The 23,164-nt window shown below is 31.7% G+C and overlaps 1 protein-coding gene across 1 annotated transcript in view; it reads left to right on the top strand.

Moving 5' to 3' along the window:
• Positions 1-23,164, top strand: part of LOC143080763 (short transient receptor potential channel 4-associated protein-like) — a 37,692-nt gene that overhangs the window by 5,679 nt on the left and 8,849 nt on the right. The window contains exons 2-16 of the mRNA XM_076256786.1: positions 1,878-2,000; positions 2,980-3,093; positions 8,468-8,528; positions 8,946-9,022; positions 9,742-9,901; positions 10,661-10,771; positions 13,986-14,048; positions 14,264-14,326; positions 14,739-14,861; positions 15,170-15,303; positions 15,998-16,077; positions 17,181-17,241; positions 17,736-17,794; positions 21,953-22,008; positions 22,463-22,508. Coding sequence (XP_076112901.1) covers positions 1,878-2,000; positions 2,980-3,093; positions 8,468-8,528; positions 8,946-9,022; positions 9,742-9,901; positions 10,661-10,771; positions 13,986-14,048; positions 14,264-14,326; positions 14,739-14,861; positions 15,170-15,303; positions 15,998-16,077; positions 17,181-17,241; positions 17,736-17,794; positions 21,953-22,008; positions 22,463-22,508 — 1,331 coding nt within the window. The remainder of the gene's footprint in view (positions 1-1,877; positions 2,001-2,979; positions 3,094-8,467; positions 8,529-8,945; positions 9,023-9,741; positions 9,902-10,660; positions 10,772-13,985; positions 14,049-14,263; positions 14,327-14,738; positions 14,862-15,169; positions 15,304-15,997; positions 16,078-17,180; positions 17,242-17,735; positions 17,795-21,952; positions 22,009-22,462; positions 22,509-23,164) is intronic.

The following is a 23,164-nucleotide window of genomic DNA, read 5'->3' as shown; positions in this document are numbered from 1 at the left end:
TAAATCTTAGTAATCTTTTAGAAAAATCTTCTCCTCTGAAACTACTGGGCCAAATTTAACCAAACTTAGCCATAATTGGGGTATCTAGTTAAAAAAAATGTGTCCGGTAACTCGGCCAACAAACCAAGATGGCCGTCATGGCTAAAAATAGAACATGGGGGTAAAATGCAGTTTTTGGCTTATAACTCAAAAACCAAAGCATTAAGAGCAAATCTGATAGGAAGTAAAATTGTTGATCAGGTCACGATCTATCTGCCCTGGAATTTTCAGATTAATCGGATAATCGGTTGTTAGGTTGCTGCCCCTGAATTGGTAATTTTGAGGAAATTTTGGTGTTTTTTTGTTATCTTGAATATTATTATAGATAGAGATAAACTGTAAACAGCAATAATGTACAGCAAAGTAAGAACTAAAAATAAGTCACTATGACCAAAATAGTCAATTGACCCCCTAAGGAGTCATTGCCCTTCATAGTCAATTTTTAACAATTTTCTTAAAATTTGAAGATTTTCAATAACATTTTCCACAGAAAGTACTGTTATAGATAGAGATAATTGTAAGCAGCAAGAATGTTTAGTAAAGTAAGATCCACCATCACCAAAACACAATTTTGTCATGAATCCATCTGTGTCCATTGTTTAATATTCACATCGACCAAGGTGAGCGACACAGGCTCTTTAGAACCTCTAGTTGGTAAATGCACATTTTTGAATGACTACTGAAAACTTTTCAAAAATACGGAAAATTTGATAGTTTGTTACTGATTGTGTCAAAAGGGGGTTGGCATCTATGTAAGATGTACAATGTACAAGCAGATAATTGTTTATTTTAAGGATACCCATGCGTATTGCAATCATCGGAATCTTACCAGATTGGTCACTCTAAGGTTCATACGGAAAATATGGGGGGGGGGGGGGGAGGAATTGCTTCCTTCCATTTCCAGGAAGCAATTAAAATAAAGTAAACTTCTAAATATGAACAAATTAAAGAAATTTCTTTAGAAAAAAGTATATGTACATAAGTTTTATAATGAAAACTATCCATTGAGTTATAAAAAAACATATGCATTATTTTTTTTTAATTTGAGGTTTCCTATGACATTAATAAAAGGATCTGTAGGTCGGCAAATTTTTTTTTTAATATTTTTTGGGATTGTCAAAATCCCGAAAAAATCATGTGTTAACTGAAATTGATTACGGCATTATGTACGCCCTAACCAGAAGGTTGTCTCATTTTACATGAGTTTGGTTGTTAAATAAACATGATAAACAGTCATGTTGCATTTTTAGTTCATTTTGTTTCATTCTGTTATGACTTTGTTGCATTTTACACATGTAAAGGGATACTTCTGATGGAATTTCAGATGACAGCAATTTTGGAATTTAATTATTTAAATTTACAATCCTCATAATTTGATTGTTTGAAAATTTATTTTTCAGAAATGGAAAAAAAAGTTCTAGGGTCAGGGGGTTTCAACTAGGGACTGTTGGGTAACTGGAACGACACATATATTTTTATTTGGCCTTATTAATTATGTATGTGTAGGAAATTTGCTTTTGAAACGCAAAGTTGATAAAAAAAATTATCAATATTTAGCAAGGTTCAATCTTTTTGGAAGTGACAATGATATTTTACTTGTTTGAACATGACTGCTATGATGGACTTAAAATCATTTTATCCTGTTCAGTTTATTTCTGAAATAATCCCGAGTGGGGTCTATACTGATTTCATATTCATAATATTATGTAAGAATAGAAAAGATGAATACATCTTTCTACCCACTTAAAAAAAAAACACTCTAAAATTAGACTGAACATGAGAGATGGACTACCCAAGCATACTTGTAATGTATTTATGTAATTTTTGTTTTTCTTCAGTTGCCAGAACATGTGATTGAGGAGATAGGTGAGGGGAGTGGTATCCCTGAGATAGTAGCAGAGTTGGACTACTTTAGCACACATATGGATGCAGATGATGATCTGTGTTTAGAGAATCTCAAGGTAATTGGTTCTATATTTAGACATGAAATAGTCTACTGGATATAATTTAAGAGAGAAGGGGTTGAGATTTTTTTACCCATGCATGACCGACAATAATTCAAAATTTTGTCGTTTCCAGTTACTATTAAATAGAGAACATCTGTTTGGTATTTATTGAAATGTTTTTTAAAATGAAAGATGTGATATGATTACCAAAGAGACAACCCATCCACAAGAGACCAAATTACATGGAAATTAACAACTATAAATAAATGTACGGCCTTCAGCAATAAGCAAATTGCAATTTTGCAGTGTTTTGGGAAAATCAATATTTTTTGGATTTTACTCTGGTCATGGATGTCAGGTCTTATAAATGTATGTTTTCAGTTTATATCAAGTTGTAATAAAGTGTCAAGGTGGGAAAAAATCCAGACATAAATAACTTTGTCAAACCTTCATCAAATGTTATGATACTTTGACATTTGCTGCAACAAGATCAATAAATATATGAATATAGAATCTATTGAAAAAGTCCAAATATTATCAAGTTCGTTCTATCTGTCCAGCTTCAGATTAAAGATTTTGATGGAGTTGATGTCCAATCAATTTTAAACTTATTTTACATGTTCCCTTTGAAATGATCTTTCAAATTTTAATGACAAATTAGAGTTTTAACGCCAACTTCAAGGTCCACTGAACATAGAAAATGACAATTTCCACCGGGGGTATCCATATACTAGTGGCACATTCTTGTTATTTTAGGTTTTCTGTATTTTATTGATAAAAGTGTTTGATTTTTTTTAAGTGAACATTACACTTCTACTCTTTGGTAATCAACATAACACTTTTACCTTGGCAGCGGCAGTAGCAAGTTAGACACATGGTGTTTATAAAACCTTTTCAATTATTTTTTAAATGTAAATGTTAAGAGAAAATATTTAATTGTAGCATTAACAAAAAAAAGTTACCAAAATTCTAAATTGTTAATCTTTTATTGCAGACTTTGTTGGGTAATTTGATGAACTTTGAACCTAGGAGATCAAATGAAGAGTCAAATGCAGATGATGAACAACAAAAATATGCAGCACAGTTCTATGAACATGGTGGTGTTGAGGTAGCAATCAAATTGTCTTTTTATACGACCGCAAAAATTTTAATTTTTTGCTCGTATATTGCTATCACGTTGGCGTCGTCGTCGTCCAAATACTTTTAGTTTTCGCACTCTAACTTTAGTAAAAGTGAATAGAAATCAATGAAATTTTAACACAAGGTTTATGACCACAAAAGGAAGGTTGGGATTGATTTTGGGAGTTTTGGTCCCAACATTTTAGGAATTAAGGGCCAAAAAGGGCCCAAATAAGCATTTTCTTGGTTTTCGCACTATAACTTTAGTTTAAGTGAATAGAAATCTATGAAATTTTGACACAAGGTTTATGACCACAAAAGGAAGGTTGGGATTGATTTTGGGAGTTTTGGTTCCAACAGTTTAGGAATTAGGGGCCAAAAAAGGGCCCAAATAAGCATTATTCTTGGTTTTCGCACAATAACTTTAGTATAAGTAAATAGAAATCTATGAAATTTAAACACAAAGTTTATGACCATAAAAGGAAGGTTGGGTTTGATTTTGGGAGTTTTGGTCCTAACAGTTTAGGAATAAGGGGCCCAAAGGGTCCAAAATTGAACTTTGTGTGATTTCATCAAAAATTGAATAATTGGGGTTCTTTGATATGCTGAATCTAACTATACATGTAGATTCTTAATTTTTGGTCCCGTTTTCAAATTGGTCTACATTAAGGTCCAAAGGGTCCAAAATTAAACTTAGTTTGATTTTAACAAAAATTGAATCCTTGGGGTTCTTTGATATGCTGAATTTAAAAATGTACTTAGATTTTTAATTATTGGCCTAGTTTTCAAGTTGGTCCAAATGGGGGTCCAAAATTAAACTTTGTTTGATTTCATCAAAAATTGAATAAATGGGTTCTTTGATATGCCAAATCTAACTGTGTATGTAGATTCTTAATTTTTGGTCCAGTTTTCAAATTGGTCTACATTAAGGTCCAAAGGGTCCAAAATTAAACTTAGTTTGATTTTAACAAAAATTGAATCCTTGGGGTTCTTTGATATGCTGAATTTAAAAATGTACTTAGATTTTTAATTATTGGCCTAGTTTTCAAGTTGGTCCAAATGGGGGTCCAAAATTAAACTTTGCTTGATTTCATCAAAAATTGAATAAATGGGTTCTTTGATATGCCAAATCTAACTGTGTATGTAGATTCTTAATTTTTGGTCCAGTTTTCAAATTGGTCTACATTAAGGTCCAAAGGGTCCAAAATTAAACTAATTTTGATTTCAACAAAAATTAAATTCTTGGGCTTATTTGATATGCTTTATCTAAATATGTACTTTGATTTTTGATTATGGGCCCAGTTTTCAAGTTGGTCCAAATCAGGATTCCATATCAAGTATTGTGCAATAGCAAGAAATTTTCAATTGCACAGTATTGCACAATAGCAAGAAATATCTAATTGCACAATATTGTGCAATAGCAATTAATTTTCAATTGGAGTTATCTTTCTTTGTATAGAATAGTAGTTGATAATATATGTTGAAAATTTGCCAGACATGACTATGATGTCATTTTCTATTTTTATTTGCCAATAACTTTATGTAAATAACTTCATTGGAAATTTGCCAATATAAAATGTTGCTGATGAAGCTTTTTTTCCTTATCTTATCTAAAATGTTTTTAGATAGTGTACAGTACTGTTCAAAAATATCGATTCGATAACTTTTTTCTCCGATTTCCGTGTTAAAATTTACACCGAGTACCGCGGATTTCACTCCTAAAATCCTCCAAAGATTCTCTCCCAACACCGCGTGGCTGTTAATTGGTTTATTGCCCATCGGATGTACTTCAAATTAACGACGCGTGACAACATAATTGGATTACCCAGATAATTTACCTTTGAACATTTAATCGATCTTGGTTGCACAGGTGTGCTTTAAAATCACGGTATTATAAATTGAACAAATGTTTTCCTTTCTTTGACAGATAAAGATGTGACAATATCATTTAGAATAAGATAATTATTATCTTTTATATTTGTGTCTTATGCCGTTATCTTTAAAATAGAACGTACATACGAAAAAGTATGAAGAAAATTGTTATTTTGTGTTTCTATTACAGTCCGGTCAGGTCATACATTGTGTTCTTTCAGCAAGGACGATTTTGCCACAATTAGTTTCTTTTATAACTTATTCAATAAGCAATATCAGCGCATTAATTGTTCATTATTAAAAAATCAACTGGCTAATAAAATCATGTTTTTTTTTCGGTAACCCGATTCATCGGATCATCAAGTAAACTTAATTTATTGAGCAATGTAAAATATGATGTTTCACCACCTCGGTACATTTATACAGACTTGAATAATTCAAATTACGAACAGAAACTGTTAAATGACAACTCTGTTGACAGAGGAAATAATTTCAAGTGATATTGATAGTGTTCGTCATTTTCGCATTTTACGGAACGATTTTCAAATTGACGAAAGTATTTATATCAATTTCGTCATTTGAATTTGGAAAGTGAAAAATATTTTCACATTAATTATATTATAAATGTACTATAATCGGTGTTTGACAAGTTTATGACGCTCAATCATTTTACGTTTACAAAAGATGTTAAAAGTTGTGATGATAAGTAATCCGCTTATCGCTATCCGATAGGTCACTAATCCTTTAATTATTAATAAAATTTATCAAACCTCATAATTGCCCATCATAATATTCTATTCCAGTTAAATCAGTCATCATTTTATTTTCAAAATTTCCCAAACGCCTACAATTGGCATTTCTTTATCGTATTATCATGATTATTGTCATTTGAATACAATCAGTCACCCCGGACAATTTCCATCATAATTTCCATTAATACATCACCAACTGTAAATCTATATTATTGACCATGGACATATAATTAATGTACTTTCTTTTTTGAAAGATAAAACATTAAAATTCAAATAGTTAAAAATGTGTTCACGTTTATTCGGATAAGAATTATATTTTCCCGATAAATCAATTGTAAAAGGACCTTCTGGAGCCTCAATACGATTGCACAAAAATGTTGTTCTGCAACTTTAGAAACCTTGAATGGACTTTCCCACGGTCGGCCAGAAAGGTCACCTGAGTTTACTAGTACGCGATATTTTTTCCCGCCCTTTAAAAAACTCGTGCTGTGGATAACATTGATGTTAACTATTTTTAGCATTTAACATTGTTAAGTAAGTCAAGTTCAAGTTCAACCCAAACTGTTGATAACTGAGATGTGTATCGTGGAATTGTCTTCGCACGGCAAATAATTGTTTTTAAAATCTTTTGTTGAAAATACACAAATTTACATTCATTGTGCGAAAGTTAATATTAAACAAAGACGAATTAATGCAGCTGGAAGTATTCCTGTTGTAACGGAAATGTATTATTATTCTGCTGTACTGCCAACAAAATCGTAAAACGAAAATGCCGTAATTGTTAAGCATAACGAATGGTGAATAATCTTTTCCTTTTTACTTGAATATACAAAACTTTCAAACACGTAATTTTATTTAACTGCTCAGATTAATTTAGCGAAAGTTTCCGGTTATTTTTACACAAGTATGCTCATTTCGTAAATAAAATATTAATTTACTGGTGAAGACATCGAGGTCAAAATTAAGTAGTTTTCATTTTTTATAAAACTTAAATACAATTGAAAGAATTAACAACAACATTTTGCTTTTAAATCTTTTATTCATTCCAGCAATTAGATAATCGTAAAAAGAAAATGCCGTAGATTTACACAATTAATACGGGGCAATCATTTTGTCTAATGAATGGTGAATAAATTTTCCTTTTTACTTGCATATATAAAACTTTTAGACTTATAATTTTTAAATAAAGACTTTAACTTTGAAGTAGAATATTTTGTTTTTCACATATTCCGCTATATTTTATAATCGTTTTTTTTTTTAAAGCAAGTACATTAAGGTTAAGATATTTTTAGATGGGCTAACAAAAAATACGAAAATATTTTGACTTTAGTTTTTATTACCACAACTGAAATTTAATTAGTATAAAAGACATTTAAAATTATACACCGGTTTGACACTTAAACTGGTACAGTAGACCGGAAATATAACTCTTTATAACTTCAACCTTTACCTGTCAGGTAATCCAATTACCCATTCAGTCTTGTGCCGGTATAGATCAAAGTAGGATAAGGGCAATTAATTCCTCGGTGTCGAGAGTGAGCTCGTTATCACAATAAACATTTACCTGATTTTGGGAGAGATTACTCCCAAATTCCTCCCAACATTTTGAGAGGAATATCGGAGTTTGTCGGAGTGGCTCCGACATTTTCCTCGGTGTAGGGTGTGGGAGAGTTGGTACTCTTGAACTGTACTGTATGTTGGACATTTGCCAGACATGACTATGATGTCATTTTCTATTTTTATTTGCCAATAACTTTATGTAAATAACTTCATTGGAAATTTGCCAATATAAAATGTTTCTGATTAAGTTTTTTTTATTGTTTTATACAATAAACAATGTATATTCACTTTTACTACCAACCAATCTTTACCATTTAGTGATAACAAGCACTTTATTTTACATTTTAATATTTTATGATGTATTTAAAAGAGTAGTTATTGTTGCAAACTCCATTAGAAATTTGAATTGATATCAGTTTTGGAAAAAGGGAAACGAGGATGTGAAAAAAAAGGGGGGGGGTTTAAATTTTTCTCATTTCAGATTTCTTAAATAAAAAGAAAATTTCTTCAAACATTTTTTTGAGAGGATTAATATTCAACAGCATAGTGAATTACTCAAAGGCAAAAAAAAACTTTTAAGTTCATTAGACCACATTCATTCTGTGTCAGAAACCTATGCTGTGTCAACTATTTAATTTTAGATTTAAAAAGTTTGAAGAAGAAATCTTTAATTGATTTGTAAAATCTTGACATTTGTTTTGTGTAAAAAAAACCCATGTATTGTCAAAAATTTGATCACAATCCAAATTCAGAGCTGGATCACGCTTGAATGTTTTGTCCATACTTGCCCCAACTGTTCAGGGTTCGACCTCTGCGGTCGTATAAAGCTGCGCCCTGCGGAGCACCTGGTTTAAACCTGCAGCCATGAAAGATATCTTCAGAACTGAAGAGTTTTATTCTATCACTTAAAATTTCTTACGATTTGTACTACCAGTATATGATTATTCTGTATTATATTTATTATATCTATCCTAAATTATTTTATTTATAATTACTGTTCACACAATACTTATTAAATTTGATAAAACATTTTTGACCATGTTTCATGGACAGACAAAGATCATACATATTTTTAATGATAAATGCTCAGTTAAAAACAAAATCACTTTTAATCTTGGCTACTAAAAGTTTCCTAAACAAAATTAAGATTTATTACACTAATTATGATTTCTTTTTTAGGTATTGATGAGAATTTTGATGTTTAACACACAGTTTCCCCAGGCATGTAAAAACATCAAAGGTAAGCAATATATACATTTCTCAATAGCTATAGTTGGTCCACATCAGAAATATTGCACCACCATGAAATATCACAATAGTGTTGAAAGTGGTGTTAAATACCAATCAATCAATCCAGAAATCGTGCAAAATAGACATTGCAGGCCTGTTTGATCTGACTCCACCATTGTCATGCATGTATTACAGTTTATTATCCTTGAAAGTAAACGTCCTTCCTCTTACATGTGTATTAAAAAGTATAATTTCATCAAAGACCACAAAAAACAAAATCCTGAACAGCCTATAGTCACTGTATTTCATGATGATGTCATCTTACTTTTAAAAAGGCAGACAAATAAAATGTCAAATGATAAAAATGCTGTCAATTTATGTTTCAAATAACTCTTTATGTCATTATATATTTTATTTGTACTTTTAGTTGGATATCCAGAGTCTGACCTGTTACTCAGAATCAAGAGTCTGGTTTTGGAAATTTTGACAAAAATATCTACAACTGTAAGTTTAAATATCTTGAAATTGAATGGATTATACAATTTGTACTTTTATAAATTTGAACTACCCAGAACTCAACTGTAATTAAATGTAAATAAAACCACCAGGAAGATGGACGAAGAATAAAATGTGTATGAAAATTAAAGAATAAAAAATGCTTAAAAGATTTTTTTTTATTCTACCTTTCCATTTTATTGTAATGAGCTATAGCCATAGGACTACTGTTTTCAAAATGTGTTGAGATTTGCAGAATACCATTAAACAACCCTTCACATGTAAACATCATTTTAAAGCTTTCCTACTGGAAGTAGCTTTGATTTTAAACTTTTCTGGTATCTTTTTTCATTGCATATTACTTTGATATTAAACTTCTGCCTCAGCATTTACTCCCCTGACCTTGAATTGTATTGATATCAATTTTTCAAAAACTGGTTATCATGTGATTAACGTGATACTTTTCAGAGTATTGGTAATCATGTGATTAATATAAAAAAGATGTGGTATGATTGCCAATGAGACAACTATCCACAAAAGACCAAAATGACACAGACATTAACAACTATAGGTCACCGTACGGCCTTCAACAATGAGCAAAGCCCATACCGCATGACTATTCAGAGTATTGGTAATCATGTGATCAACATTCTGATATTTTTCAGAGCATTGGTGATCATGTGATTATTTTTTTCAGAGTATTGGTGATCATGTGATTATTTTTTCAGAGTATTGGTGATCATGTGATTAATATTCTAATGGAGGATGATGAAGTACTGAATTATGTGTTTACATTGTTATCTCATACAAAGACTTTTATAAATGCTTGTCAATTGGTAGAGGATATGTTACAGTCTAAACGACAAGTGTTAGATCTACATAGAATAAGTAAGTATACAGTTCCTAGTTATTAACAGTTTATTGTGATAAATAATTTGTAAATACCAGAAGTTTAAATTAACTGAACTAGAAAGAAAGAAAACTTGCCTAATATTGATGGTACAAAAATGAGTATTCCATAAATTAGTATGAAACTTCAGAATCCAAGGATTTTTCAGAATTTCAATCACTTCTATATGAAAAATTTTCAGCTTTTGGTTGTTATCTTAAATATTATTATAGATAGATAAACTTTCAACAGCAATAATGTACAGCAAAGTAAGACCTACAAATAAGTCAGAATGATCAAAATGGTCAATTGACCTCTTTAGGAGTTATTGCCCTTTGTAGTCAATTTTTAACAATTTTGTTAATTTTGTAAATTTTGTAAATTTTTACAAAATATTTTAACTACTGGGCCAGTTCTTTAAAGATAGAGATAATTGTAAGGAGCAAGAATGTTCAGTAAAGTAAGATCTTCAAACACATCACCATCACCAAAACACAATATTGTTATGAATTTATCTGTGTCCTTCGTTTATGTGATGCACATAGATCAAGGTGAGCGACATAGGCTCTTTAGAGCCCCTAGTTTTCTATTATGTAAAGCACATTATTACAACCAGAATGAAATTCCATGACTTTGCACTCTTAGCTCTTAGATTAAATTCTAACCTATCTAATAGATGATTTACTCCAGATTTAAGAGGCATATTGTCAAGGCTACAAATTTTAGATTGACATTAATTGTATACTTTTGTTTTGTAGCTAATATAAAGACACTGATTCTATCATTGACTGACTCACAACTTGCTAACTTCTGTAGAATATTGGCAGTGGCAATATCTGACCTTGATATTTACGAAAACAAATCTTCATGTAAGTTGGTAATGTGAATCATATTATATATCATCAATGTAGATTATTTTGATATCCATAGATTTGTGATGGTCATGTTGGTATTTGATTGTTGAATTAGTGTTCTTGTCTAATTAAGCCTACACTAGCTTAGAGTTACATGTATGCCAACAGGGGTTTGAGACCTGTTTCAATCATTGGACATTACATATCCATTAATCTATACAGTGAAACCTGGGTAAACCGAACCCTGATAAAACCAAATTTCAGTTTAAAAGTCCTACAGAATTTCCCTATCAATTAAGGTTAATCTTACCTTTCAGTTCAAAGTCCTACAGAATTTCCCTATCAATTAAGGTTAATCTTACCTGAAAAAAAATGAAGCCTGTCAACACCAAATTCAGAATGCTTTTTGAAGGCTCCTTAGTAAATATGTATTCGAAATCGATTGATAGCAATCAAAACAAAAAATATTTTTAATTATTTGCGTGATTTAATTAATCAAACACAAGAAACTTTCCCCAAGATCAATTAAATGCACATTAGTCATTACTCAAATAATTACGGCCACAAAATCATAACTGCCATTCTGTAGCTGAACTGTTTGATTAAATAATAGTTTTAAAGCTTTTCACTGGATTAAGAAGTTGTGAAACACAACAAGGTCAATGGCTTTCGTTTACAGGATGCCGTATTCCCTTTAGAGTCCCTATTTATATTCAATTACGGAATAGTCATTTGACAGGTACTGGGAATCTGAATTGGTCAGTGAATTAACGGATGAGGAAATAATTATAAAAAGCAAAATCACTCCATGTCGGACATAATTGAACAATTTATAGTTTGAAAACGACAAGCGTGATTAAGTGAGTGGCGTTTGATTTATATACAAAAAATTGTAGCAATACGTCTATCTTCATTAACTTATATTTTTACATCTAAATCAACACGAAAATAAATGGTCATCTGTTGTGTCACCTATTTATTATTAATATTTTGGTGTTGACTTCCGTTTACCTCTACAATCGGAACACCTGTGAAAACCAAACAAAGCACAAAGTCTCGTGAGTGTGTGTTTGGACAGGTTTGACCGTATGATCCAACTTTACTTCAAGAAGGATGAACTTAATATTCGCAAACATTATTATTTAGATCTGGTTCTAAACTTAAAACGGATATTTTCCATTTGTATGCAAAAATCAGATCAATGTTCAGTGATTTTGCTAGCGCTCGTCACTTTCGTATTTTACGAAAAGGTTTTCTCATTGACGAAAGTATTTCAAATCAATTTCGTCACTTTAATTTTGAAAGTGTAAAAAAAAATTCGCCATAAAAACCATAAATCTACCTGTCTTCATGTTTTTGACAAGTTTATGACCTCCAGGTAATTAACATTTTCAACAGGTGTTACAAGTTGTGATTACAACTAATCCGCTTATCGCCATCAGATGGGTCACTTATCCGTAATTTATTAATTAACCCCATCATAGAATGACCATCATATTTATTTCCCCAGGAAAATCTGTCAGTTGGCATTTCAACAACCAGGAGTATAGGGTGGGTCTTTTCACCACCGAACACCACCGCACACCACCGAACACCGCCGAACACCTGAAAAACCACCAACCACTAAGACAAACTTTGATATTATACAATAAAACGATAAAATAAATTAAATTACATATAATTTAATCAATTTTTGATTTTTATGGGCATCATTTTTATGTTAAAATCGAAAATTAATATAAGAAAAAACGTCTCCGGATTCATCACTTTCCGGATTACATTGTGTGTGTTATAAAATTCAAATATATATAATAAGTAATCAGTTCAAGTATCCTGGAACTCTGTTTATTGGTTAGATTTTGATATTTTTCTCTTTTATTATTATTGGTACAACTATTTTATAGAAGAGTTAGAAAGAAAAAATGGAAAAAAGTATATTTGAGGTGTCCATGAGGGTCAGCGGAGTTCAAAAAGTGGGATGTTATAAGACTCTTCCTTTCAGTTTTCTGTAGATATTTGGACTTTCAATCTTCTGATTTGTTGAATAAATAACTTGAATATTATATTTAATTCACATTGATAACGATAAAAGACAAAATAATAAACTTTTGGGGTGTTCGGTGGTGTTTGGCGGTGTTCGGTGGTGAAAAGACCTACCGAGGAGTATAATTTCGTCATTTAATAAAAAATGTAACATCCCGGACAGTTCGCATTTGAATTTCAATATTTCCTAAACGATCACAATCTGAAGTTAGTTTGTCGTAGATTCGTCATTCAAAGGTATTTTCGTCATATTTGATTTAGATTTTTCATCAAAAGCTTTCGACAATTTCCATTTAAAATAAAGAACTTTAATGTGTTTATTCAAAAAGTTCACGATGTTAAACAGGTGCTTCCTGTACTGTGTTCTACGCATGCGTGAAAGTATTCTTTTTGACTATTTATAGACATTCAAAAGTAAACGTAAAATATGAAATCATTTAGAATCAATTAAACGAGAGAGACAAATATATATCTCTTACTGAAGGAAATTAAATCGAAAAATGACAATTTTCTGATGAATCCGGACTCGTTTTGAATTTATTATCCACGTGTCACTTCCCGTTTTCGTTTCATTTTAAAACCGAAAGTAGTAAACGTGATCTATTGTTGATTTGTTTACAACCTCCTTTCAGTCATTATAATCGTTCCAAAAAGGATTTTATACATTTCAAACTTGATAGAAATGATTTCCAAATATCGACTTAGACGTTTTATAAGGATAATGATTATGCAGTGAAATAATCATTGCACATTAATTTCTGCTGTGATTCCATGTTTAAAAAAAATAGAATCCAACTTTTGTTGATCAGGAATGACCCCTGGAACAAACTGAAGAGAAATTGTGAACTAAATTTCTGGATTCCATGTCAGAATCTTTCATAATGGCCAATACAGTCAAATCATACAATAACTGCCAATCATGCTGGTTGGTGTCTCAATCCCTTAAAATCTGACTAAGCTAGTAATATAATCATTGGTCCATTGCTTTTACACAAAATAAGGTTGATTTTAATAGCGCGCAAAAGTGACTAAAGCCCTCAAAATCCTAGCTTAAACCCTGAATGTTGACCTTACATGTATAATGTTTTTGCAGCACAGTATTTTGTTATTCTGAACTATGGTGTTAATTTAGGAAGTTTCCACAATACAAAATAAATGGTTTAAAACAAATGTTTTATAATTTCAGTGTTTGCCCAGAATAAACAGAAAAGAAGTCGAGGTTTTGTCAATGTTAGAGATATTAATCAAGGTAAGAATAATACAATTTATAATTTGTTTAATATAGAGTCAATTTATTATGATTGTAATTGAACAAGAATGCTGATTGTTAGATGACTATAAATTTTATTTATTTGTATTCATTAGAAAGTAGAATGATTATTTGAAATCAAAAACAAAATATGAAATATATGGTAAGGTAAATAATAACATTTTATTGTCATGGAAATTGTTTTGTTATTTCAGAGTTGTTACTTGGTATTCCAGAGTTACTGCCCAGACTTGTGAACTTGGCTGTAATGAAAGATTGTAAGTCTGTTTGTAGTGCACTTGTTATTTTTTTCGTATTGAGCGCTTTTTAAACTTTACTTCAAGAAGGATGAACTTAATATTCTTTTCAAAAGAAAAGACTTTTGATAGGAAAAATTTCGTTTATTCATCGATGAGGAAAAATCTTGATAAGATTATGATTATTGGTTGTTTAATAAAATATAATGTCATAATTAATATTTCACATTTGAACAACTGAATAAATGAAAAACACAGATAAAAAAAGAAAGAAAAAAACATTGAACCAACAACAATAAATCAACTGACGAAAAGAATTTTGAAAATAACACAACTGGTTAGAAAAAGACGAAAGTAAGCCTTTTTCCAATTATTTGAAAATACTCATTTGTATGCATAGTGCTGATGCAATTACAATTTATCTTGTTTTTAGATACCCCCAGATACAGGGGAATGGTGAGTGAGTTAGATTGTTGGATGGAATGGATAGAAAATCAAATGGCGGAGGAGGTATATGACACACCCACAGTAGATGATGATGAGGATTTTATTGGGGGTAAGATAAGTTATGTTGTACAGTCAAAAGTAGGACAATAATATTATAGATGTTATCAAATTAATGCAAATCTGCTTGGGTAAAAAAAGGATTTTAGAAGTGACCTGTTCCAGTCAGTATAATTAACCAGCAAAACAAAACAAAAATGTTTTCGTTAATTTTATTAAGGATGATTGTAACTGACAAAGAACCGTTAAATAATATGTAAGAATCGGTTCAAGTTTTTACTGAAAAATATAGAATTTGTATTTTCCATTTAATATTTCTCTTTTTTTTTTGCCACATATTTAAAGTGATTATTATTTCAGGAATATCTGAGCCCACATCAGCAGGTGGAGCTATGAATGTCCAGCAGGGTCTAAAAATAACAGAGGAACTTGTACAGAGAGTAGAGGTGGTTTATGTACTGGGTCTCTTCTTATTAGGAAAACATCGGAAAAAGGTAAGAAAAACAAAAGGAACAAAATTCACACACATATACATGTGCTAAAATTTGATTTCAAAGGTCAGCTGCAATATATGTCAGGATAAGGTAATTTTACAATGTTGTTAGGAACGCATGGGGTTGTTATTCATTTGACAAGGGGAAAAACTATATAGTTACATCTAATTTCTTTAGTAATGGAAAATACTTTAAAAAATTTAAAATTGAACTGTGAAACAGAAGAAATATTGTATTCATTCTCATGCCTCATTTACAGCAAAAACATAAAAATAAGGACATTTTTTTATGACTTTTGATGGATAAAACCCTTGATGGATCATAATTGTAGGTGCTAAAAACATAAATGGAAATCTGTTGTATGAAGAATGTCCATAGCACTGCATGCATAAGAACCTTTTCTTATATTTCATTTAACACCACCAAAAAAAACTTTAATGTTTATTCCATTAGAACATGTTATGAATGTTTATTTATTTCATTGTGACATTTTATGAATGTTTATTTATTTCATTGTGACATTTTATGAATAAAAAATTTAATAAACAAGCTGATGGGGTAATGAAAATGAAAAATAAAAAAAACTACCTGTGAATTTTTTTCTTAAGCACTCATGACACTTACACAACTGTTAAGGACATGCCTGTTGGCCAACTGTATTGTGTTTTTTTATGTACCTGTTGTTTTATTCTAGGTACAGAGAAAGCTGGCAGAACTGAAATTAGCACCTGGTTTAAGTGAATTGTTTGATCAGTTTATTTGGAAGTGTCAAGTGTATGTATTTATATTATGGTTTAAGCTAATTTTTATGCCCCACCTACGATAGTAGAGGGGCATTATGTTTTCTGGTCTGTGGCTCCGTTCATTCGTTCGTTCGTCCTGCTTCAGGTTAAAGTTTTTGGTCAAGGTAGTTTTTGATGAAGCTGAAGTCCAATCAACTTATAACTTGGTACACTTGTTGCTTATGATATGATCTTTCTAATTTTAAAGCCAAATTATACTTTTGACCCCAATTTCACGGTCCATTGGACATAGAAAATGAAAAAGGGAGTTTCAGGTTAAAGTTTTTGGTCAAGGTAGTTTTTGATGAAGCTGAAGTCCAATCAACTTATAACTTGGTACACTTGTTGCTTATGATATGATCTTTTTAATTTTAAACCCAAATTAGACTTTTGACCCCCAATTTCACGGTCCATTGAACATGGAAATGAAAGTGGGAGTTTCAGGTTAAAGTTTTTGGTCCAGGTAGTTTTTGATGAAGCTGAAGTCCAATCAACTTGAAACTTAGTACACTTGTTGCTTATGATATGATCTTTCTAATTTTAAAGCCAAATTAGACCTTTGACCCCAATTTCACGGTCCACTTAACATAGAAAATGAAAATGGAAGTTTCAGGTTAAAGTTTTTGGTCAAGGTAGTTTTTGATGAAATTGAAGTCAAATCAACTTGAAACTTAGTACACATGTTCCCTATAGTATAATCCTTCTAATTTTAATGCCAAATTAGATTTTTACCCTATTTCACAGTCCATGGACAATGATTGAGTGGGGCATCCGTGTACTTTGGACACATTCTTGTTTAAATATACTATACATGCTATACTATAGAAAGAATCTTTCAAAGTAAAAGTTCCTAATGTGATGAATTAATTTGTGCTTCTGAACTTGCTGTTTGCATAATTGTAAAATGTCTTCCATAAATATAGAATTAACTGTCATAGTATCATATATATAATTAGACAGAATTTAGGATGTAAAATTGCATTGATAAAAAAAAATTAAAAATTGGGAATTGGAATAGTTAAATGAATAAGTATTGATCAAACCTGTATTATACCATTGATGAGATGAAATCTATAAATATATTATTGTTGACAGAAGCCGATACAGCAGTAGGAACAGATTACGTGGACACAACGCAGCCTGTGAATGTAGTCCTGTGAGTATTTAATAATGATTCTGAGTCAAAAAGAAAAGGTCCGTCTGTCATAGGTCAGAAGAATTGACCAAATATGGTTCATTAGAGTGACAGAATTAATGATGCTTGATAGATCACAGTCAAGCCAAACAATTGATCATAACTGGTTTGTTTCTAATGTGCCTTTTGGCAGAAAGAGCCATTACTAAATCTATCTTTTTAGGCTTGTATTTTCCAACAATTCAAAACTGGATATTATATTTAAAAAAGGAGATGTTGTAGGATTGCCAATGAGACAACAATCAACTCAACTTCAGTATCAATACGCAGTCTTTATGCATTGCAATTTTCAACACATTATTTTAATCATTAGAAGACTGAAAGTCTTTAGCCACATATACTGTTGTTGCCTGACATTTCATTATTTTCTATATACAAACATTGCAATAAAATATGTTTTAGTTTATTTTCAACATATTTGTATATAATAACGATCCATTGTCCTATTTTTACAGGAAGTGGCATTAAAAATCCAGTTTTTACGACTTGTACATAGTTTCTGTGATCATTCTGAGTAAGTATGATTCATATACAGTCACCCTGTTGATGTACAGTACATTTAATTCCTGTCTAGTTTTTGTAGATTGTTCAGAGTTCATAAAACTTCTCCATTGTTTCTTGTCACCACGAAATAGCCTAAATGCGGTGCTAAAAAGTAGCGTTAAAAAACCCTACTCAAAAATCAAAATCAATCAAATCCATTGTTTCTGTCTGTCATCGTTCTAATTAAGTTTGAATCCTACCCCCTTGTTTCTCTGCATACATCTGACGCTTGAATAGTGTATGTGAGCCATTTATATCATTTTAAGGAAGTTTGCTGCTCAGATTCAAAATAAATAACTTTTCATAAAACTAGTATATATTGATAGGGTTTTAATTGAGGAATAAAAAAGCCAAAAAAATAAAGGGGCCAATGTGCTTGTTTTCGAGATATTAGCCATTGGAATTTTGGCAGGAAAATATTCTCTCTTGATTTATCATAGCTTTATCATTGACAAGTTAAAGTTCTAAAAACTATTAAAAAATGAATAAGATTTTAGAAGGCTTTTACAAATGGCTTATATGTAAAAGATTTATTAAAAAAAAAGAAAAATGGGGTCCATGGGCAAATTTTCTAAAGGCATTCACATGGATAAAACCTGAAAATCTGACAAAAAAACCCAAAACATGACAAGCGAATTTCCTTAAGTAAGAAACAAATTAATTTAACACCAGTTCTGTGTAGTCACTTGTGTATATGTGAGTTCTCTTATAAGTAGTGATTTCTGTTTTTGTCGAGCCTGCAACTTTTGTTGCAGAAAGCTCGACATAGGGATAGTGATCCGGCGGCGGCTACGGCGGCGGCGGCGGCTACGGCGGCGGCGTTAGCTCACTTCTTAAAAGCTTTATATTTTAGAAGGTAGAAGACCTGGATACTTCATACTTCGTATATAGATGCTTCATGTTATGAAGTTTCCGTTAGTCACATGTCCAATGTCCTTGACCTCATTTTCATGGTTCAGTGACCACTTGAAAAAAAAGTTCAAATTTTTTGTAATGTTGAATTCTCTCTTATTATAAGTAATAGGATAACTATATTTGATATGTGCGTACCTTGCAAGGTCCTCATGTCTGTCAGACAGTTTTCACTTGACCTCGACCTCATTTCATGGATCAGTGAACAAGGTTAAGTTTTGGTGGTCAAGTCCATATCTCAGATACTATAAGCAATAGGGCTAGTATATTCGGTGTATGGAAGGACTGTAAGGTGTACATGCCCAACTGGCAGGTGTCATCTGACCTTGACCTCATTTTCATGGTTCAGTGGTTATAGTTAAATTTTTGTGTTTTGGTCTGTTTTTCTCATACTATATGCAATAGGGCTACTATATTTGTTGTATGGAATGATTGTAAGGTGTACATATCTAGCGGGCAGATGTCATGTGACCCTGACCTCATTTTCATGGTTCAGTGGTCAAAGTTAAGTTTTTGAGTTTTGGTCTTTTTATCTAATACTATATGCCATAGGTCAACTATATTTGGTGTATGGAAATATTTTATGATCTTTATGTCAGTCACGCAGGTTTTATTTGACCCTGACCTCATTTTCACGGTTCATTGCACAGTGTTAAGTTTTTGTGTTTTGGTCAATTTTTCTTAAACTATAAGTAATGGGTCAACTATATATGTTGTATAGAAGCATTGTTAGCTGAAAATGTCTGCCTGGCATGTTTCATCTGACCTTGACCTCATTTTCAAGGTTCATTGGTCTTTGTTTAGTTATCTTGGTTAATGTTAAGTTTATGTGACAGTTGTAATAAAGCTTAGCTTTACACCTAGGACTATCAACATAATATCAATGATTAGTATAGAAGGCGAGACATTTCAGCGTGTGCACTCTTGTTATATATACATCCTGTTTGTTTATACCAGAAAATTTATGGCTTATTTTATCCAATGCAAACAAATACAAAAATACCATAAATAAAGGAACTCTCAGAGAATGGGTTAATTACTTAGACAGCAATATAAAATATAAACAATAGAAAAATAAAGGCAACAGTAGTATACTTCTGTTCAAAAGTCATAAATCGATTGAGTGAAAACAAATCCAGGTTACAAACGGAGGGCAAAACCAACTATAGGAGGAAAACAACACAACAGAAACACTGAAGTGCAACAAAAACAAACCCCAACATACATAGAAACAAACTATTTGTTAACAACTGCAATATTTCTGACTTGGTATAATAGTGGGATGAACCTGGTTTAATGGCTAGAAAAACTTAGATTCATGTGAAATTTTCATGATTTTTGTCGAGCCTGCAACTTTTGTTGCAGAAAGCTCGACATAGGGATAGTGATCCGGCGGCGGCTACGGCGGCGGCGTTAGCTCAGACTACGCGAATGAATTTTATTTTTACAGGACATTCGGTCTGGTAAGCATCCTAGCTTTACCAGACCGAATGAAATTTTACCAGACCAATTTTTTTTTACATCTAATTGTATATTATCCGACAAAAAACAACAAACATATGACTTTGTTGTGCCCTACTCCTCCCCGAAATGCAAAAATTAAAACAAAATGATGTAACAAGAGGGGATATTGTTATGAAAGTTGTGCACAATTGCTTGAATGCATTTCAGTGAAGAGTAATGTCCCATTTTATTGGATTTTGACAATGTTTGTGAACTAAACATAATTTACTAGAGTTTCTGTATAAAATATTATTTCCTGTTTCTTCTTTCTTTTTCATATATCTTTTGGTTTTCAATTCTTGTGGTTATATTTCATAGCTAAATTTTGTGATCTGCTTGGATGTTTATTCATTTATTGTATTTAAATCGGCAAACCCGGAATTATCCTTATCCGTTCCCAGAATCTGATCCGGTTTTATTTACATTTCCGGTTGTGCCAATGATGGCATCCATTGTTGTTTTTGACAGTCAGATATGTTTTTACCCGGATTTACACATAACTGGTTGTCGATGTTCGGCATAAAGCTAGCGGTTGAACAAAATAAACATCGCTGTGGTGAATAATAAAGATGAAAATGAATTTGAGATCGTTTGGCAATTTTGCTAGAATGTTCCATGAAAAAAAACACCGGACATTCGGACCGGAATTCAACAAAATTTTACCAGACCGATCCATTATTCACCGGATTTGTCCGACGGTCCGACGTATTTCGCATAGTCTGTTAGCTCACTTCTTAAAAGCTTTATATTTTAGAAGGTGGAAGACCTGGATGCTTCATACTTTGTATATAGATGCTTCATGTTACGAAGTTTCCGTCAGTCACATGTCCAATGTCCTTGACCTCATTTTCATGGTTCAGTGACCACTTGAAAAAAAAGTTCAAATTTTTTGTAATGTTGAATTCTCTCTTATTATAAGTAAAAGGATAACTATATTTGATATGTGCGTACATTGCAAGGTCCTTGTGTCTGTCAGACAGTTTTCACTTGACCTCGACCTCATTTCATGGATCAGTGAACAAGGTTAAGTTTTGGTGGTCAAGTCCATATCTCAGATACTATAAACAATAGGGCTAGTATATTCGGTGTATGGAAGGACTGTAAGGTGTACATGTCCAACTGGCAGGTGTCATCTGACCTTGACCTCATTTTCATGGTTCAGTGGTTATAGTTAAATTTTTGTGTTTTGGTCTGTTTTTCTCATACCATATGCAATAGGTCTACTATATTTGTTGTATGGAATGATTGTTAAGTGTACATGTCTAGCGGGCAGATGTCATGTGACCTTGACCTCATTTTCATGGTTCAGTGGTCAAAGTTAAGTTTTTGAGTTTTGGTCTTTTTATCTAATGCTATATGCCATAGGTCAACTATATTTTGTGTAGTTTTTGTGTTTTGGTCTATTTTTCTTAAACTATAAGTAATGTGTCAACTATATATGTTGTATAGAAGCATTGTTAGCTGTACCTGTCTGCCTGGCATGGTTCATCTGACCTGGACCTCTTTTTCAAGGTTCATTGGTCTTTGTTTAGTTATCTTGGTTAATGTTAAGTTTATGTGACAGTTGTAATAAAGCTTAGCTTTATACTTAGGACTATCAACATAATATCAATGATTAGTATAGAAGGCGAGACATTTCAGCGTGTGCACTCTTGTTCATTTTGATAGAGAGTTGCCTCTTAATCTCTATATCAACATTGCTGTTTCTTTTCAGTTATAAACATTTGTTATTATCCAAAAATGAGCTCAATGAAGTTAAAAGAATTAACAGTAAGTATAGTTATAGATTGTTTTGAATATGTTAGTAAACATATCTGCAGTTTTTTAAAAAGGAAATTCTGGTGGAGTTATAATTAGAGAAAATAAAGATATAGTTTAAGGAAAGGATATGTATTTTTATATCTCTGTTTTAAAAAAAAGTTGGGGTTTACTGTTTTAGCTATGACTCAACAACTCCCTGTTTACCGAAATAGGCAGGGGTATCATCAGTGAGAAGTAACTTGCAGTTTCTGTTTTTGTCTTCATATACATTTTTTTAAAGTTTTAAAGAGAGAGCACTTTTCATATCTGTTATACACTTTTGGTATCTGTCAGACACTTAGTTTCTGTTTACCGATACTGTTTAATTTCAGATATTTAGCAGTTATGTTCCATGCTTTTCTGTTGCTATAAGATAAATATATTGTTGGTAACATCATAAAATGTATGTTTTATTTCCTTTCAGCTAAAGCTGGTAATTTATCGTTACCTAACCTTGATGCTGTAAATAAGTAAGTGTATTTACAAGTTAAGTTTCAAACAGTTATAAAGTGATAATACAATAGATACTAAAAGTTAATTCATGAAAAGATATTGTTTTCATACAAGTTTGCCACTGTATCAATGCAATTAATGGCCCTTGTAGTTTTTTGTCGAGCCTGCAACTTTTGTTGCAGAAAGCTCAACATAGGGATAGTGATCCGGCGGTGGCTACGGCGGCGGCGTTAGCTCACTTCTTAAAAGCTTTATATTTTAGAAGGTGGAAGACCTGGATGCTTCATACTTTTATATAGATGCCTCATGTTACGAAGTTTCCGTCAGTCACATGTCCAATGTCCTTGACCTCATTTTCATGGTTCAGTGACCACTTGAAAAAAAAGTTCAAAATTTTTGTAATGTTGAATTCTCTCTTATAAGTAATAGGATAACTATATTTGGTATGTGCGTACCTTGCAAGGTCCTCATTTCATGGATCAGTGAACAAGGTTAAGTTTTTTGATCTGTTTTTCTCATACTTTATGCAATAGGTCTTCTATATTTGTTGTATGGAATGGTTGTAAGGTGTATATGTCTAGCGGGCAGATGTCATCTGTCCTTGACCTCATTTTTATGGTTCAGTGGTCAAAGTTAAGTTTTTAAGTTTTGGTCTTTTTATCTAATATTATAT

Source organism: Mytilus galloprovincialis, chromosome 6 (assembly GCF_965363235.1).
Source record: "Mytilus galloprovincialis chromosome 6, xbMytGall1.hap1.1, whole genome shotgun sequence".
In the NCBI taxonomy this organism is placed as follows: domain Eukaryota; kingdom Metazoa; phylum Mollusca; class Bivalvia; order Mytilida; family Mytilidae; genus Mytilus; species Mytilus galloprovincialis.
Note: the sequence above shows the minus strand (reverse complement) of the source record. Positions and strands in the feature narration are given on the sequence as shown.